The sequence below is a fragment of the Strix aluco genome, chromosome 4 (assembly GCF_031877795.1).
Source record: "Strix aluco isolate bStrAlu1 chromosome 4, bStrAlu1.hap1, whole genome shotgun sequence".
Classification (NCBI taxonomy): Eukaryota; Metazoa; Chordata; class Aves; order Strigiformes; family Strigidae; genus Strix; species Strix aluco.
The window spans coordinates 95,176,536-95,196,505 of record NC_133934.1 but is presented as its reverse complement, the minus strand read 5'-3'; the positions used below and the strand labels follow the sequence as shown (position 1 = coordinate 95,196,505).

The window sequence follows — 19,970 nt, the reverse complement described above, 5'->3', positions numbered from 1 at the left end:
GTGTTTCTTGTCCTTGTACTTCTTCACTCACTGCTATTTAATCTTTGATTGCAGGCCACTAAAGAAGTAATAGAGCGAGAAGCCCCAGGGATGGCCCTGGCAATGCTGATGGGATCACTTAATGTTACTCCTCTGGGCATGCTCTCTAGGTAAGACTATTTCCTTCAAAATATGAGGTGAACTATTTCCTTAGAAATACACATTGTCGTGAAATGATTATACACAAATAGCTGAGCATTGCCGTTGTTATCAAGACTAGAAGTCTTAACTTCAGAGAAGTGGCCAAATTCCAAGAATGGTAATTGCATTCTCTCATTTAATTTCCTTTGTTGTCTCTATTAGACACTGTATTCTCCTGTATTTTCTGTGCCAGGTTATTTGTAATATTGATGCATGCTGTTAGACAGCTTTCTTTTCATCCTAGAGCTGTGGCATTTTGGTGGTGAGTGAAGAATTCTTCTATATATTGTTCAAGTACTAAAATGCTTTGTTTAGCAAAAAAACCCCACCCTTTGATAAAAACAAATGTATTGTTTTGATACTGCTTTTATTCCAGTATCAACAAAAGCTCTCTGATTAAGTTAAATGGTATTTTATTCCATGCTTGCAGATATAGTACTTTGACTCCTAGAGTTTGGTATTTCCTACTAAATAATCACTAACTGTTCTTCTGCCTGTTGTTTCTTTTTTATCGGTGACATCTCTTGTTACCCTGTAATTCTTTCTGTATTTGATTTTTATTTTATTCCTTTAATTTACCTCATTTTACCCTTGATAGACTTTGTAATATCAGTACTTTTCCTAAGTTAGTTTGGGCTTGCACATTATTTCAAGGTAACTAAGAAGCAATGGCTGTTACAGGTTTTTGATTTCTTGTTGTATAATGAGGGTATAACAAGATAATTATATAAGTAATAAGGAACTTTCAAATCTGTAATTTTGTATTCAGAAACTTGCATTTTTAAAGGACATTTGGATGAGAGGTTTATTGATTCGACAAGGTATTTTAAAATATCATGTATTACATATTTGAAAGGGCAACATTACCAAGTTAACACCTTCAGATTCTGTCCAAATTAGCAAGTATTTTCATTTTTTTATCTGGTATAATTCTTTATATCGTAGTTGGTGTTTATCTGAAGGGAAAGGATGACAGAATGCTACCACAAGGAGAGGAAAGGTTAATTTAGCTGTTCTGTTTCTGATCAAGAAAAGGATAGCCAGTTAGATGATGCTACCAAGTTTGATTTAGGATGTGGTGTGATCAGGATGGCTGAAAGGATGTTGTATTGGTAGTGGGACTAAAATGCTGGATTGCAACCTGACTCCTCTGTAGATATAGCAAGAAAATGTCCCTTAAACTTCAGCCACTTTCAGTAGTAATTGATGACAACAATGGGAGATAACATTACAAAGATACTGCATGCAGTCATATTAGGACTTTAAAAATTTCCCAGTGAAAACCTCTATTTCAGACATAAAAGCAATCAGCATGCAAAAGGCCATTATTTTTATAACGGTTCAGATCATAAAGTACACAAAAATTATGAAATTACAGCATTATGGTTTCTCATGCAATCTCAGTTCTGCATGAATGCATGTGTGTGTTATGATCACATTTTTTTGTAGAATTGCTCTGCAAATGCTTAAGATGGAGGAAGGAAATTTACTTTTCTTTGTTTTGGTTGTCCTGTGTGTAATCCTGTATCGGTTTTGGTGCTCTTTATTCAGAATCTTCTCTGAATGCAGGCTCACTTTCTGTGCGATTTTTCTTACATCATTTGTTATTCTAAGACACAAATTGTTAATATATTTTCATAGAAAATTCTGGAAATTGATTTGGTAATCCCCCCTTACCATGAGAACTAAGGCAGACATTAAGAGAGGTCAAAAACATACACTAATTTTAGGTACACAGTTTGAGAAATGTAGATCCTAATTTTTTTAAGTATTTAACACCAAATGTCACTGGTCCTAAGCTTACCTCTCATTGACTTCATTTTGAAATGAAGTTCTGATGGATAATTTTGCATGTAATTTCTTTGACTTTTCAAAAAAACAAAAGCAGAAGTTCCATTATGCAATATTAAGCTGACACTTTATAAATCACCTGCAGGTTTGGAAATGTTAGGTCAATTGTGTTGAATTTTATCATATGAACTTTTTAAAATTGCTCTAAGTTATAGGGTGTCTTCTTCACTATGGGCCAGCAGTAGGAAGTGGTGAGTCATTTTGTAGACTGGATTCACTTATGAGGAGCACTGAGACTCTCAGTTTGGATTCAGTCCCAAGTTCCAGCAGGGAGTATCTTAGTGCGTCATAGACCTTTTCATGTGTTTCCTGAAAGTGTTTCCTTTTCTTCTTTGTGACCTTCCAAAATTGTCCTTGTCCCAGAATTGTCTCTTCCCTTCACCCGATTCCTGTAACTACCCATGCTGTGCCAGTCTTTATTGAGGCTCTTTGAAGCACTCTGTCTCCTTGCCCATCTATTCTGCTTTTACCAGCATAATTTCTTCCCAGGAGGTAATGATTTTTTCCCAAAGAGATCATGTTCTCCATTCCTACTTCTGCATCAGACCTGTTTTCTTTCCTCCCACATCTGTTTTTTTATTTCTCCTGTGTCCTGTCTTTCCTTCCACTCCCTTGGTTCTGCTTGTATTCTTCTTTGTCAGACTTCTTTGTTTTTTCTTAAAATTTCTGTCCACTGCATCACAAAGCTGAGAATAACATGAGATCCACAGCATTTCCCTCAACTGTTCTACAGTTGGAGGAATATCATTAATCTCTCAAATTACCCAGAGTGCATGCACATTTTGTGTGCTTTTATGTTGTGAGCACACACAGTATCTTTTTGCAAGCCATGCAGTTTTTAGGTACTTTTACTTACTTTTGCATGCTCTCTTGAGAAATTTTTGCCAGTGCCATTTCTGTCTTGAGCCACTAGATGTGATTATTGACGACTGAAACTTGTAGCTTTCAGGAGAATGGCTGCTGATTTTAGTCCTTTTTTATTATTGGTTGGTTGGTTGTACTGGTCATTTAGCTTACAATGTTTGAAATTATTTAAAGTGGAACAAAAGAGCAAGAAGATGATTATTAAAGGAGCTATCTGCCAAACACAATTCCACTTCATTTTAGTTCCTCTGTGACTAATTCCTATTTCCTTTATTTTGAATCTGTCATAAACCGTATCTCACATATGGGGTTTTCTGGAATCACAGAATCGTCTAGGTTGGAAAAGACCTTGAAGATCATCCAGTCCAACCATTAACCCAACATTAACAGTTCCCAACTACACCATATCCCTCAGCGCTATGTCAGCCCTACTCTTAAACACCTCCAGGGATGGGGACTCCACCACCTCCCTGGGCAGCCCATTCCAACGTCCAACAACCTGTTCTGTAAAGAAATGCTTCCTAATATCTAGTCTAAACCTTCCCTGGTGCAACTTGAGGCCATTCCCTCTTGGCCTATTGCTTGTTACTTGGTTCAAGAGACTCATCCCCAGCTGTCTGCAACCTCCTTTCAGGTAGTTGTAGAGGGCGATGAGGTCTCCCCTCAGCCTCCTCTTCTCCAGACTAAACACCCCCAGTTCCCTCAGCCGCTCCTCGTACGACATGTGCTCCAGACCTTTTACCAGTTTCGTTGCCCTTCTTTGGACGCGCTCATGTAATTCAATGTCCTTTTTGTAGTGAGGGGCCCAAAACTGAACACAGTAATCAAGGTGCGGCCTCACCAGTGCCAAGTTACAGGGACAAGATCACTTCCCTGTCCCTGCTGGCCACGCTATTTCTGATACAAGCCAGGATGCCATTGGCCTTCTTGGCCACCTGGGCACACTGCTGGCTCCTGTTCAGCCGGCTGTCAATTTGGATTGAGTTTGTATGCTGTAAATTTGAATGCTGCAACAAGAGTAAATGAGCACATTTCTTTAACTCAGGCTCTTCATCTTTGTGTTGCAGTAGAGCATTCCTCAACTACCTGAAATTCTTTCTTAACTAAGGGTGTATAGTGTGCAAGAAGTGAATATGGGAAAACAGAAGCTAGGAGTCAGGCAGTATTCAAGCTGCCAGTTGAAAATAAAACTTCTCTTCAGGCTGGCTTGCCTGTGATACCAAAAATTCATTTTGTGGCACAAAAATGGTCTCTGTGCTGTTTAATTGTGAGCATTGTGACAGCTGTCAGCAGAATACTTGCTAACCTGCTAGAAAATGCCATGCTACCAATAAATTACATTAATCACTGAGGATTATTTGTATAAGAAGAAATCCAGGGAAGTTGGCTACCCCGCAAACCATGTCCTTTGGCTCAAAATTTTTGGTAATGCCCTATCAAGAAATTATTTTCTGTTCTGTCTTCCCTTATGGCTCATGTTTTTGTTTGATAAAGAGACTGTTACACAATTTCTCTCAAGTGTAGCCTCCATATATTTGTGGTTTGGTTTCGTCCTTTTACTTTTTTCATATCCTTATATACCAGCCCTGGGTTTTTCACTGCTGGTTTCATAAACAGTGGAGAAAAGCAGGAGGCATTCTTTACAACCTCAAGACAAAATCCAGTAAATTAAAATTTTTTTCTTGAAAAATATTTAGCTAAAAGGAGGAAGGGGCAAACTCTAAACAACAGAAAGCATTCAGCACTTGGGTGTTTTAAGTTCAGCTCTGCATCAACACCAAAGGACCTCCCCAAAGACAAAAAATAAAATAAAGTCTTCCCTCTCTTGATAGTTGGTTTCATTTTTTTTTGAGGGGAAAGGAAAGATTGTTAAGAAGAATTAGATATGCACCGCATAAGTGCAGTTTTCACTTGAGAATTACTTCCCTCCGTGCTTTTCTTATGTTGCATCTTTTGAAAAAAAGAAGACCTATTTGAATTAATGAAACCAGCATGACTTAGTATTTTTACTTGGCAAGGGAAATAGTGTTTGACACCATCAAGTACATTACAAAGGAATCATGTGTATGAGCAAATAGGGACTATATCAAAGAGTGGATTGGATGCAAGTAAACTATGGAATGAAGGGATCTACACAGATCTAAAAAAGATGGAAATCTAGCTAGTGTTTATACTATCAATTAAATGTTAGACTCTGTCAGCCTTGTTCGATGATTTTTCAGCTCAGCTTCTCCTGAACTGTTTTATGAGAACATGATCAGCAAATATTTTTAGATTTTGGAAATTGAGTTTACAAATTCTGATAAAGAATAGAATTTATATTAAATGCTCTGTTCTTGTTTCTATAGTGGAGAAAGTTGCATGCAAGAATTTCACTCTGGGTTTCTTTCTTTTCAGACCTGTGTGTGGAATCAGAGGGAAAACTCTCATAATTAATCTGCCAGGTAGCAAGAAAGGGTCACAGGTAAGAAGTGTTCTTACTGATCTGCTACTGAGGACCCATGATGAATACCTCCCATTTTTCTGAATGGTAGAAAGTACCCACTACAACAAATTTTACAAAAGTGAATTGAAATGTTTATCCGTATAACTGAACACACCATCACTCTCAGTCAGGGACAATACAATTCCAATACAATTGAAAGTACTGAGTGATCAGGACAGCATCACGTGTAGTGCAAGAGAGCACTCACTGTAGCAGGCAGTGCTAATGAAGAGTCTAATGGTCTCTTACACTTCTTCCTTCTTCTCTAGTCAGCCTGTACCTGATATCTGTGCTGTTACAGCTTCCAAGAAAGTGTTCTTTTTCACACAGAAGTAAGAAGAAGGCCTAGTGTAGAGTGGAAGTTGCTGGATTATGAAGAATATTCCCAATTTTGGTCAGCAAGAGGAAAAAAAACATCATTTTTGAGAGTTTGAGAATTTTTTTAAATCTTCTGAATATGGGTATCAGACTTTATATCCTTTATACAGTTTATTTCTGCATTTTGCACAGTTTGGACAGAGAAGTTAGGCTTTGTGTTTTTATTCATGCTTACTTTCTCACTGTAGAGCTGTGAGAAACACAATTAAACATCAGGAGGAATATTTTTTGTGTTAGTAAGGCTAGATGTTTCCAGTGCTCGCTCTTTCTGTGTAGCTGACTGATAGATCCAGAAAAAGAGCCTTCTCCACACAAATACTGCTAAGCTGAATAGTGGGCTGTACAGCCTGCTACAAAACTGCTAAGGTTGATCCCCCATCAGTCACAAGAACGTATTTCTTCAGGGCTCAGACTGTATCAGTGGCCCTGTTAAAAAATGTCATTACCTCTGGCCTCTAACAAATGCACACCTGATAGTTTATCAATATCTTCTGAACCAGTAGTACCCAGTCACAGAGGAGGCAGAACTAATGTGTTTGGCAGCACAGCCCTGAAGTCACTGTTGCTTGAAAGACTTATATCTAGAGATAAATAAAGAATGTTTCTAATACTGTTATCTTAAGCAGCCATCACAGGTTTTCACATACATTGTCTATGTGTTTCAGTTCAGGGACTCAGTAAGCCCTCCTATGATTCTACCATTCCTTAGAGCCTTTTTAGGAAATCTAATGAGAGTCTGTAATTGAAAAGAAATTAAAAAGCTTTGTGACAAGCATTGGAGGATGGTGGGGCAGGCGTATACCTGATTGAAAGTCTTCCAGTTATGAGTGGGAAGTCATAAGTATATACACATACTTAACATAGCAATGGGCCCCACATCTTAGAGAACTGGTGCACCAGTAAGAAGATTTTTTCAGAAGTCTATACTTCTTTTGTTGAATTATGAAATAGCCTACAATCTGTAATGATTTTTGTTGTGTTCGGTAGCACTCCTAACATGCTAGGTACAGAAAAAATTGTCATTTTCTACCCTAAGGCACTCAGACTATGAAGATGGGTAAATGGTAGAAAGAGAATGTGGAAAAGAAATGAAAAAAATGTTAATGAGTATTTTAACAATAGTTTGAAACAAAATAAGTAATAAAAAAGGTAATTCTGCTGGAAAAGAAAAAAATGTAATATGATTTCATTATACAACCAAGGTTTTTATTAACTGATGATTTATTTGTTCCTGTCACGATGATACTCTGTTCTGCCAAAATTTATTTTAATATGAAGCATCTTTAAAGTATCAGATTTCAGCACAGATTTTTAAGATGAATAGTAGAGAAAATTGTTCCATAGCAGGCTGCATCTCAAGAATCAAATAGAATGGGTTGTTACCAGGAATTTCTCTCCTTTCTCTCTTTTATGACTTGCTAATTTCCTTTCCATCATATTAACACAATCATATAAGAAGCTTATATAAAGCTGTGAAATTGCAGCAATATACATATTTCATTAATAAAATAGTAAAATATTAATAGAAAATGGCAGCAGTGTAAATGCTTCATCTCAAAAATGGACACAATGCATGCCAAACATGTCTTTTCCAGAGAATGTTTGTGTGGCATGTACCACTAAATCAAGACCTGTAGAATACTTCAATTGTTGTGTTGTTCTGGTCTGTTTTCTTTTAGCCTTGCAAAAGTTATTTAATGTTACAAAAGGGGCAAAGTATGAAATTACCAGATGGTCACTGAAATCATTTGGTCTATGGCAATTTTCATAATTGTACTAGCAGTTGCCTAAAACAAAGAGTTTTACAGATAACATGAGCTTTTAGAGTACTTACTGGGAACCTATTCATCAACAGTCAAGCTAACAAGGCTTTATTTCAGTGGTAGGAGTGGGGAACATGCTTCTCTAGTGAGTTAATCATTAATGTACTTTTTCATGATTATTGGTCAGTTCACAGGTTATTGTCCTTGTTTACCACTTACTTGGGGTCTGGTTTTTTACTGAAGTAATGATGGTTGTATGCTTCAGTATTTTAAACCATTTTTTAAATAATACTGTGGAGGCACAATAGCTCTAAGGTTTGCAGTTACATTTAAATATATATTAATTATATACAGCATCTTATGCTTATTCAGTTTACTTCAGTTCTTCAAAGTGCCAAATTGAATGTTTCAAGAATTTATAAATCTATGAAGTAGTCTGACTTTTCTTTACTCTTAAAGGAGCAACTGAAAAGTGGGTTCTTATTTAGAATGTTTGAGGAAATACAGTATTCATGAGTCATGTTTTTGACTTACAAAGTGGCTTATATAAACTAGTAATTTCTGATGAATGGTTTGCTCTTTGTTTTGTTTACATAGTCATTTTTATTCATTGAAAATATTTATTACAGTATCTATTTACAAAATGTTTATTGTTATTTATTTTCTGGATGCTCTGAAATGTTGGAATACATTTTAAAAAAATCTTCTTTATGCTTGAAACAAAACTGAAAATGAAGTGCAACTGAAGGAGTAATGTCAGCTTTCTCTGTCAACTTGTATGTTCCCTAACTGCACTGCAATAGCAATTCATTCTTGTGACCCTGACACAATTTTCCAATAATTTAATGTTTATATGCAGTCTGCTCAAATGACATGAAGAAAACTCTTTACTGAGGTGCCTGGGAGGAGGATGAGAGACAATAGTCATAAATTGGAGAAGGTAGCTTCCAGCTGGATAAAAATAAAATTTAAAAAAAAATCACTTTGAGGGTAATTAAGCGTTCAAACAGGTTGTTGAGAAGGGTTGTATAGTCTATGTTCTTGGATTTTTTCAAGACTTTACTGAACAAAGCCCTAAGCAACCTGTCTGAATTTCATATTGACCCTGATCTGAGCAGGAGGCTGCAGTGCGTGACATCCTGAGTTTCCTCTTCGACGTGATGAAATACTAGTATATTTTGGCAGCGGAGGTAGCTATATATGTGTATGCCCATTATGGAACAAGAACAGTTACACGGCATCTGCATTTTTACTTTCTCCAGCCATATAAAATAAACTTTCTAATTGTTTTTAAGATAATAGAGCAAGGAGAGGTTTGAAAAATAGATTATTTATGAACAATTTTTTCTGAGTTACATAAAATTATAATGACATCAGGTGTAGTTTGTCATTCTTCCAGTATATACGTCCATGAATAAAAAAGGATACAATTATATAAAAGTATAATTATGGAAACTCTTATGAATTGTTCCCTAATTGTGAAGGAACATAATAGGAATGATTTGAAGCTAATATCCCTGCAGGGATAGAGTTAATGTTTTTATTCTGCATTTTTGTAGTGTTCTGCCAACTGCTGCGAACTGATTTCTGTATTATGTATTCATGAAAATTTAACTCTTGTTTTCTGAAGTTTTAATCCCATATTAGCTTAATTACAGTAACCCTGTTGTACAACGTACTATACTTGTAAGAAAAAAGGCAAAAATATATAGTATAGTCCACAGGTCTGGTTCTGAGTTTGTTTTTTTACTATCTATGAGCAATTGCATAGGGCATTCAAGGTTTTATTTATGGTCAGGTGAAAAGATACATCTAAATCCCGAATATATTTTAAGAGTAAATCTGAAAAATCCCTATTTACTTCTGCAGGTAACTTTTCATAGTCATTTCTCTTCTTGTTGTGCATAGGAATGCTTTCAGTTTATACTGCCAGCCCTACCTCACGCCATTGATCTTTTGCGGGATGCCATTGTAAAAGTAAAGGAGGTTCACGATGAGCTTGAAGATCTACCTTCACCACCACCTCCTCTTTCTCCTCCTCCAACCACAAGCCCTCACAAGCAGACAGAAGACAAAGGAGTACAATGTGAGGAAGAGGAGGAAGAGAAGAAGGATAGTGGAGTTGCCTCAACAGAGGACAGTTCTTCTTCACATATAACGGCAGCAGCCATTGCAGCTAAGGTAAGTCTGGCTTCTTTCTCTAAGTGACCCTTTAGTTTCTATCTCGAGTGCTTTTCACCAATATTCATTTGTATGTTAAGACTATGCATTGATGTCTGTGTGATCAAACAGCTGTATTTTAGGTATATTTTATACAAATACAGCTTCATAAAAATGTATGAATTCTGTTTTGGTAGGTGATTTCAAATTTCAGTGGGAGATACATTGTTTATTATCTTGACAATAACATGCATTTTTATGATACCATTCTGATGTGACAGACTATTTTTAGTGTGTTTTTTTTTAAATTCAAAGTACTCACATGCCTGAACATGTAAAGTCCAGTAGGTGGCATATTAAGGAATCGCAACAAAATTTTCTAAGCCATAATATCTATTTTGAAACTAAAATGTTGGTTTCTAAAAACATTGATAAAAAGTATGACAGATAGGTAGCAGGTTAAGTAATAAGCTATCCAGACTACTGTATTCCAATGTGCATGTCCACATAAGAGATGTGAAATTCTGTCACAAACTGAGTATCATCACATTGTCTTTATAGCCTTGCTTTAACCAGTAATCATAGATCAACATTACGCAAACCAAAATGATAAATTTGAGACTACAGAAGGAAAAAATTAGATAACACTCGCATATTATTTCAGTTCAAATTTTAAATGCTTTCCAAAGAAATATCGTATTATTTGAAGTGATATATAAATATTTACCTCAGTTTTATGTCTTCAGTTTTCAAATGGAAAGACAATGTATTCCTATGTGTTTGGAAGGGTTTTTTTCCAAACTGCTTTGTTCTAGATTTATTCCACAAATTGTGCTTTTAATTCCTATTATGATAATGGAAAGTCTAAGTAACTCAAAATGATATTAAACAATTTCTAAACCAAGCCAGCAACATTCTAACTCCAGAAATGTGAATTCAGGTCTGAGACATCTTGACATTTCTAAGACAGCTGCAGCTGGATATCATCTCCCCATGTACAGAAAATCTTGATTACATATATCTTTACAGGGATGAATTAAGGTAATTATTACTTGCAAGTTTCAGTTTTTATTAATTCAAATTTTGAATTGATTCATTTCTTTTGATATAGGCAAAGATAAATAATATGTGCAATTTTTAAAGGCAGAAAATACCTGAGGTCAAACTGGCTGTGTTCATATAAGCTTGGCATTTCAGTGTCACACTTATTTTCACCTCATTCCCTTTCGGTCATTTGCCTGTAGAGTTTCATGTTTTCCTGTCACTGTATTCATGGCTGTTATGTGTTGTGCATTAGAAGCATCCATCCTACACCCGTTCAGCTGTTATCATGGCAAAAGGTGAACAGCCCATTCCTGGTCTCATCAGTTATTGCCATCACGCAGCAGGCAGTGCAGGAGAACCGGTAAGAGACGCTTCCAAGAGGCTTTTGCACTAACAGTAGCTAAAAATACACTGCCTGCCTCTTAGTCTACTGTGTGAACAGTGTTATTTATTTTCTTCTAACAAAGACACACCAGTGCTATATTTTAGAGAACATGCTACAGAAAATATTCTGTTAAAGATACAGGGCTAAACAAGGTAAAGTTCATGTGCATTGTCAGTTTGAATCATTTGACTGCTGAGATAATCATTGCTATAAAGCCTTTGTTTCTGATTAGTCATTGGCTTTATCATCTAATATACTCAATAATTGAATATAATTAAAAGAATCTAAAATTACTGCTTTAGGGGTATGAAATTTTGATAACTTTTTCCCCTTTATTTGCCTTGCTTTGCTTTTTTTCTCTCAATAGATTGTCAGCGTAATACAACATTTGCACTGGGTGTTCATAGTTTGCTTTCATCATTTGCAATTTCTCCCTTATTTTTGTATTCTGTTTAGAAGTAGGATTTCTCAAAAACAGAAGAAAAGACTTGAGAAGTCAGGATATGTTGGACTTATTACAAATTACTGGATTTTAGTGAGTAGTAGGCAACTGTTTCAATGAATGGTAGAAAGGACTTAGTTTATTATAACTCAGAGGTTATAACTCAGACTCTAACAAAATGCTCTACTTTATTTTCTGTCTCCCAAAGGTTTAGTCTAGGCTTGAATCAAGATAGAATAATGGCTACAGTATTATCAGGAACAAAACATAATTTCTGTATTCATAACTGTAAATTAGAGAAATCTAAGGAAGGCAGTTGGCCTAGAGAGAGTTGTGTGGTCTGACCCATTCATTCCATGTCAGCCAACAAATGGGGTGTAAGTTCTTGAGAAAATATGTCACTAGATTTGATAACCAGAGGCTGCACTTTCTTGTTCCCTTAGGCAAATAGTAACTTAAACCATCAATCAAATAGCATAACACCTCTGTATTTAAAACACGATGACCATGTCCCTTGAAAAGTCACATAGGAAATGTGAAGGCTTTAAAGTTCACACGCCTGATGATAAATCTATATATGTGTACATATATACATACACACACATCTATTCCAGTAGTTTCATTTTTTTGAGTTGAGGTTACTAAACTAGAATTTGCACTGTATTCTTTAGTATCAGTAGAACAGTGAATTCAGCCTCTCTGAAGCATGCTGTTAAACTCATCCAGGCTTCTGTGCCCTCTGCAAATAGCTCTTGAGCTATTGTTTTATGCATTCTATAATCCAAATCAGATCTTGAAACTCAGAGCAGGAAGTGGCTAGTTTTTCAGAAGGTTGTTGGTTTTTTTAAGATGTCCTTTCTCTATGTTTTTAAGACAATTTTGCTCTTGTATAACAATCATAGTGATTACCATCTACAGCTTGTTTTCTTAGTGCCTCACCAGTACTGTCAATCTTTGTTCCAGTCCTGGGTAAAAGAGAATAAAGAGTTTATATCTTTTCCTTTTTCCTCCTCTTGTCAACATTTAGTTCTCTAATCTGAAAACACAAATATTTAAACCAATGAAAAAATACTTCTGGAAAAGGTCATACTAGATAAAAATTGTAGAAGCAATGACTGATGGATGTGGTGGATATCTTTCTCTGTCACTTCATTTATTTTTCATTTATTTCTTTCTCTGTCAGTATGTTACAACAGGTTTTCCACTCCAGCTAGTGCAAACAGAAACTATTTTGACTGAATTTAGGAGTCTTATTGTACCCCATTTAGAGTTTTGAGAGCTCTACCCTCTATTAAATTTGTTTGAAACTGGAAGATTGAGTTGAAAAATTTTAGGGGGGGACATCATAAATACTCAGAGTGTGACTTTGCAAAAGTTGAAAAAAAAAATCTATCCAAAATGCAATAATATTCCTGCCCTTCTTTATTGCAGATTTCCAGGCTCCTGGAAACACAGAAATTTCTCATGGGTTAACAAGAAGTTTCCTTGATTAGAGGCTTAGATTGCCTAAATTTAATTTTAAAGGGAAAAAAACTTATTACATGTGAGAAAAATGAGATATTTCCCATGTCACACAACATATATGTATAGAAATACCAGTCATATTCTATTGTCCCTTTCACCTAATGAACAGTTTATATCCTTTATAATTTTTGTATATTTATGTTTATGCAGTATTAGTACCTTCTCTGAAATCAGCAGGATGTAGTGGTTTAAAGAGACTATTAATGCTGCTTTTAGCAATACAACACACTCCACTGTCATATTAGAGAAATAAACCTCTTGAGAGCAAAATTTGTAACTGTGAACTAACCCAATTCTCTCAGTGAGACTTTGTGTCTGTGAAAGCTAGCAAGCTGAAACTTAGAGTTCTAGATAGGTTTATACATGGATTGTTTTATGGCAATTGTATTTTCTGTAAAGGTAGTGATTAGGGAATAATTCTCATTGAAATGAAATGTCTGTAATCATCTTTTCCCTTCATCTTCAGCTTCCTTTTCTGATTAATGTCCTGGCTGAAATTTTACCTAAATTTTAATTTTCTCACAGACAAAAATTACTACTTCACATGCTGTTCAGTGGAGAGTGGAATTGTCTCAGTCACTTTGTTGCAGAGAGATTTTTTTTGTTCTGAAAAAGGTGACATCGGATAAAATTTTAGAAGCAATGATTGATGGGTATGGTGGATAGAAAAAAAACAAAAAACAAACAACAGTTACTTACCTGAAGGGGATGAGACAGCATGTAATATCTGGTTACTCTAGAGTAACCAGAGTAAACCAGGGAGAACTGGATCATGGTATCATTTGCAAAAGCAATATTGTATTTGTATTGTGGGATCTTGGAAGTATCTATAAAAGAAGTAATGGACCCATACACAATCATGTCAAGATGTGTGCAGCTTTTTATCAGGGGAGGGTAAAGAAAAGGTGTCTTTTTTGAAGACTTAAAATTATTCCTTCTTTTATGCCTTTATGAAAATGTAATTTTTTGCTGTATTGGCCTTTGTCACGGAGATTAAAAGGAAGCATTAAAAGTTGTAGCTAGTATTGGAACTATGCCAATATAAAACTTAGGGATGTCAGCCTTTTTTTGTTTAACATATTTAAGATGGGATTTCAGGAGAAAAAGGGAACAGAAGGGAAATGGTGCTTCTGACTACAAACTGTTTACATGATCAGAAGAATATCATTGCTGCTGTTTGCCTCTATTTATAGTACACTGCTAAGATGCCATTTGCAAATCAGAATACTCCAAGTAGAGGCCAGTTAGGCATTGTTTATGGAGAGGAACATATCCCCAGCATAATGATCTATAGTGAAGAGAAACTACTGACTTCATAATTTATAGTGGGAATTGCAGGACAAATTACTTAGCCTTGAAAGATCCTCTGAGGAAAGTTGGGGTTTTTTAAACGCTGACAGAAATTGACTGACAAAAAATATTGTCAGACTAGAAACACAACAATAGAGCGGAAAGCAGGCAGTTGGTGACACAGTGAGAACAGGATCTGTTTCCACACAACTTATAAACAGGCTATAAACATGAGAAACTCTAACTTGTGGAGGAGGATTTATGGTGAAATAAGATCCCCTAGGTATAACCCAGTATCTCTAAGTCAAGGTTGCTAAGTAGACATTGTCATTATTTATAGATGGGAACCAAGGAAGGTGAGGGGAAAAAAAAGACAAAAAAGCACTATTTAATGAGAGTCTTAAGATTGGTCATTTTAACTGCACAGAGGCAAGCAACAAAGCTGTCTTAATATCACAGAATCACACAATCATTCAGGTTGGAAAAGACCCTTGAGATCATCGAGTCCAACCATCAGCCCTACTCTACAAAGTTCTCCCCTACACCATCTCCCCCAACATCACATCCAAACGACCCTTAAACACATCCAGGGATGGTGGCTCCACCACCTCCCTGGGCAGCCTATTCCACTGTCTGACCGCTCTTTCTGTGAAAAATTTCTTCCTAATGTCCAGTCTAAACCTCCTCTGTGGCAGTTTAAAGCCATTCCCTCTTGTTCTATCGCTAATTACCCATGAGAAGAGACCAGCACCAACCTCTCTACAATGTCCTTTCAGGTAGTTGTAGAAAGTGGTGAGGTCTCCCCTTAGCCTTCTCCTCAAACTACACAGTCCCAGCTCCTTCAATCGCTCCTCAGAGGATTTATTCTCCAGGCCCTTCACCAGCTTTGTTGCCCTCCTCTGCACTCGCTCCAGCACCTCGATATCTCTCTCATATTGAGGTGCCCAAAACTGGACCCAATACTCCAGGTGTGGCCTCACCAGTGCAGAGTACAGGGGGACCATCACCTCCCTACTTCTGCTGGTCACACTATTTCTACTACAAGCCAGGATGCCGTTGGCCTTCTTGGCCACCCGGGCACACTGCTGGCTCATGTTCAGCTGTTTGTCAATTAGAACCCCCAGATCCTTCCCTTCCACACAGCTCTCCAGCCACACCTCCCCAAGCGATGCATGGGGTTGTTGTGGCCCAAGTGCAGGACCTGGCACTTGGCCTTGTTGAAGCTCATCCCGTTGACGTTGGCCCACCGATCCAATCTATCAAAGTCTCTCTGTAGAGCCTCCCTATCTTCATGCAGATCGACACTCCCGCTTAACTTGGTGTCATCTGCAAACTTACTGATGATACCCTCTACGTCCTTATCAAGATCATCAATAAAGATGTTGAACAGAAATGGTCCCAACACCGAGCCCTGAGGAACACCACTTGTGACTGGCCACCAGCTGGATTTAGCTCCATTGACCACCGCTCTTTGGGACCGTCCAGCCAGCCAGTGCTTGATCCAGCAGACCGTACGCTCATCCAGGCCATGAACAGCCAGTTTTTCTATGAGAATTCTATGGGGAACTGTGTCAAATGCTTTTCGAAAATCCAGGTAGACAATATCCACAGCCTTTCCCTCGTCCAATAGTCGAGTCACCTTGTCATAGAAGGAGATCAGGTTTGTCAGGCAGGACCTGCCTTTCATAAACCCATGCTGACTAGGCCTGATCCCCTGGTTGTCCATTATATGACTTTTAATGGCACTCAAGATGATCTGTTCCATGACCTTCCCTGGGACCAAGGTCAGACTGACAGGTCTATAGTTTCCTGGATCCTCCTTTCTGCCTCTCTTGTAGATGGGTGTCACATTTGCCACCCTCCAGTCCAATGGGACCTCCCCAGTTAGCCATGATTTCAGGTAAATCATGAAAGGCGGCTTGGCGAGCACATCTGCCAACTCTTTCCGCACCCTTGGGTGTAACCCATCTGGTCCTACAGACTTGTGTGCATCCAAGTGGTGTAGCAGGTCTCTGACCACTTCCTCTTTAATTGTGACGACCTCATTCTGCTTCCCCTCACAATCTCCCAGCTCATGAGGCTGGGTGTCCAGGGAACAGCCAGTTCCACTGCTAAAGACTGAGGCAAAGTAGGTGTTGAGCACCTCAGCCTTTTCCTCATCCTTTGTTACTATGTTTCCCTCTGCATCCAATAAAGGAGGGAGATTTTCCCTAATCCTCCTTTTGTTGTTAATGAATTTATAGAAACATTTTTTTATTATCTTTAACAGCTGTAGCCAGGTTGAGCTCTAGCTGCGCTTTGGCTCTCCTAATGTTCTCCCTGCATAGCTTCACTACATCTTTACAGTCTTCATGAGAGACCTGCCCCCTCTTCCAAAGGTCATAGATTCTCCTCTTGTTCTTGAGATCCAGCCAAAGGTCCCTGTTTAGCCAGGCCGGTCTCCTTCCCCACTGCTTGTTTTTCGGCACACGGGAACAGCCTGCTCCTGTGCCTTTAAGACTCCTCTCTTGAAGTATGTCCAGCCTTCCTGGACTCCCATATCCTTCAGGGCAGCCTCCCAAGGGATTTTGTCAATCAGTCTTTTGAACAGGTCAAAGTTTGCCCTCTGGAAGTCTAAGGTGGCAGTTTTACTAACCCCTCTCTTTGTTTTTCCAAGGATCGAAAACTCAGTCATCTCACGATCACTGCACCCTAGATGGCCTCCAACCTTTACTTCCCCCACAAGCTCTTCCCTGTTCACAAGAAGCAGGTCCAGGAGGGCACCTTCCCTGGTCGGCTCACTCACCAGCTGTGTGAGGAAGTTATCCTCCACACATTCCAGGAACCTCCTGGATTGTTCCCTCTCTGCTGTGTTGTGATCCCAGCAGATACCTGGGAGGTTAAAGTCCCCCACAAGAACAACAGCAAGTGACCGCGAGATTTCTCCCAACTGTTTGTAGAAAGCTTCATCCACCTCACTGCTTTGGTTGGGAGGTCTATAGCAGACTCCCACAGCAAGATCTGCTTTATTGGCCCTTAACCTAATCCAAACACTCTCAACCCCGACATCACTATACTTGATTTCTGAGCTCTCATAGCATTCTCTAACATACAGGGCCACTCCCCTGCCTCTCCTTCCCTGTCTATCCCTCCTGAAGAGCTTGTAGCCATCGATTGTGGCATTCCAGTCATGTGAGGCATCCCACCACATTTCTGTGATAGCTACTATGTCACAGTTCTCGTGTTGCATCATGGCTTCAAGCTCCCCTTGTTTGTTGCTCATACTGTGTGCATTGGTATAGATGCACTTGACATGAGCTCATGAATCCAACACCTCTTTGTGAGTGTGGGCCCCATTTCCTACCAGACCCTTCTCAGGTGCTTCCATGATTTCTAAACATCTATCCCTTCTCTCAAATGAAATGGCAGAGGGAGAGTCCTAATACTGGTCCTAAGGATGCAACAGATTTTAAAAGCTAGGAGTCAAGCTTGTTCCTGAAAGGAGGTACTTTCCAGTGGCTTCTATTTGCACTAAAGCCTTACCAGGCCAGAAGGCTCAAAACGTCTAGATGCAGACTGGGTACAGCATCTCCATTTTAAAAAAAATCCTGGCTGGAAGTGTCTAATGTTAGTGGTCTGGCTTGTCACTGGATCTTCATTTCTTGCTTACTTTTACTGCCTGCTACTGACAGTTCCCCCAAACATGGGGGTTCTTTTGCTAGTTCTCTTGGAACATCAGGCTGAGCTAAGAAATTCTTAATGAGAAGAAAGATCTTAAAATATGTGTATATATATTCCTTTGAAGATCTGAACTTCTACATTTTATGGTCTGTTGTGATAGAAAAGTGAATTGCAGGAAGTAAGAGCAATTTGATGTGGTAGAAGTGCTGCCTCTGAAAAAGGAAGAGGTTAAAATCATGAAAACAAAATCAGAATAAGCCTTTGTAGAGAGTGTGTTATAGAGGATTATCTGCTGCATTTTGTGTTGTAGAACTAATGTTAGAGATCAGTTCTCCTATCTGAGGTATTTATCATTTGTATATCTTACCATTTTACACAAAAAATAAAAATTAATCATTATGTTAAACTAGAAATCTAATCAATTATAAAGCCGTCGTGACTGGGCCCAAGTACTGTGGTAATAAGATGCAATAGACTTTCTAAGACTCACTATATTAAAGCTAAGAAAAGCTTTATTCTTAAATGCATTCTTCTACCTCTTTTCTTTGGAACTGGTGATAAAACTGAACAGTAGAGACAGAAGATAAAAAAATACTGATAGATTCACTTTTATAACTGAAAATAGGACCTCTTTCTCACTGTTGTAAGTTAGTGTAATTCCATTTATTTAAGCAGCTTAATAATACCTGCTAAAGGATCTGTCCCTAAAATTCCAGCTTAGAATCATAGAATGATTTGGATTGGAAGGAACCTTTAAAGTCATCTAGCCCAACCCCTCCCTGCAGTGAGCAGGGACATCTTCAACTAGATCAGGTTGCACAGAGCCCCATCCAACCTGGCCATGAATGTTTCAAGGGATGGGGCATCTACCACCTCTCTGGGAAACCTGTTCCAGTGTTTGACTGCCCTCATTGTAAAAAATTTCTTCCTTATATCTAGTCTAAATCTACCCTCTTTTAGTTTAAAAACATTACCCCTTGTCCTATCGCAACAGGCCCTGCTAAACAGTCTGTCCCCATCTTTCTTATAAGCCCCCTTTAAGTACTGAAAGGCTGCAATAACAATTCACCAGAGCCTTCCCTTAAGGCTGAACAACCCAAACTCTCAGTCTTTCTTTGTAGGAGAGGTGTTCCATCCCTCTGATCATTTTTGTGACCCTCTTCTGGACCCAGTCCAACAGGTCCGTGTTTTTACTGTGCTGAGGTCTCCAGAGACACAGTACTCCAGGTGGGGTCTCATCAGAACAGAGTAGAGGGGCAAAATCCCCTCCCTCGACCTGCTGGCCACACTTCTTCTGATGGAGCCCAGGATACAGTTGGCTTTCTGGGTTGCAAGCACACATTGCTGGTTCATGTCCAGCTTTTCATCCACCAGTACCTCCAAGTCCTTCTCTGCAGGGCTGCTCTCAATCCCTTCACCCCCCAGCCTGTATTGATACTGGGGGTTGCCCCAGGTGCAGGACCTTGCACTTGGCTTTGTTGAACCTTATGAGGTTCACACGGGCCCACTTCTCAAGCTTGTCCAGGTCCCTCTGGATGGTATCCCATCCCTCAGACACGTCAACCCCAACACTCAGCTTGGTGTCGTCTGCAAACTTGCCGAGGGTGCACTCAGTCTCACTGTCTATGTCATTGATGGTCATATTGAACAGTACTGGTCCCAGTGCAGACCCCTGAAGGACACCACTTGTCACCGATCTCCATCTGGACATTGAGCCATTGACCACTACTCTCTAGTTGTAACCATCCAACCAATTCCTTATCCACCAAAGTCCATCCATCAGATCCACATCTCTTCAATTTAGAGAGAAGGATGTTGTGGGAGACTGTGTCAAGGCCTTACAGAAATCCAGATAGATGACATCTGTAGCTCTTCCCTTGTCCACTGATGTAGTCACTCCATCATAGAAGGCAACTAGGTTGGTCAGGCAAGACTTGTCCTGTC

General features: G+C 38.5%; 1 protein-coding gene across 24 annotated transcripts in view; it reads left to right on the top strand.

Moving 5' to 3' along the window:
• Positions 1-19,970, top strand: part of GPHN (gephyrin) — a 303,549-nt gene that overhangs the window by 182,620 nt on the left and 100,959 nt on the right. For 14 of the 24 annotated variants that reach the window (XR_012623280.1, XR_012623279.1, XR_012623278.1 and 11 more), the window contains 4 exons: positions 55-149; positions 5,293-5,359; positions 9,430-9,702; positions 10,979-11,086. Coding sequence is in view for 21 of the 24 variants with exons in the window: in XM_074824454.1 (XP_074680555.1) it covers positions 55-149; positions 5,293-5,359; positions 9,430-9,702; positions 10,979-11,086 (543 nt within the window). In the remaining 3 variants the exon portion in view is untranslated. The remainder of the gene's footprint in view (positions 1-54; positions 150-5,292; positions 5,360-9,429; positions 9,703-10,978; positions 11,087-19,970) is intronic. The other 10 variants (XM_074824459.1, XM_074824456.1, XM_074824453.1 and 7 more) reach the window with 1 other exon arrangement.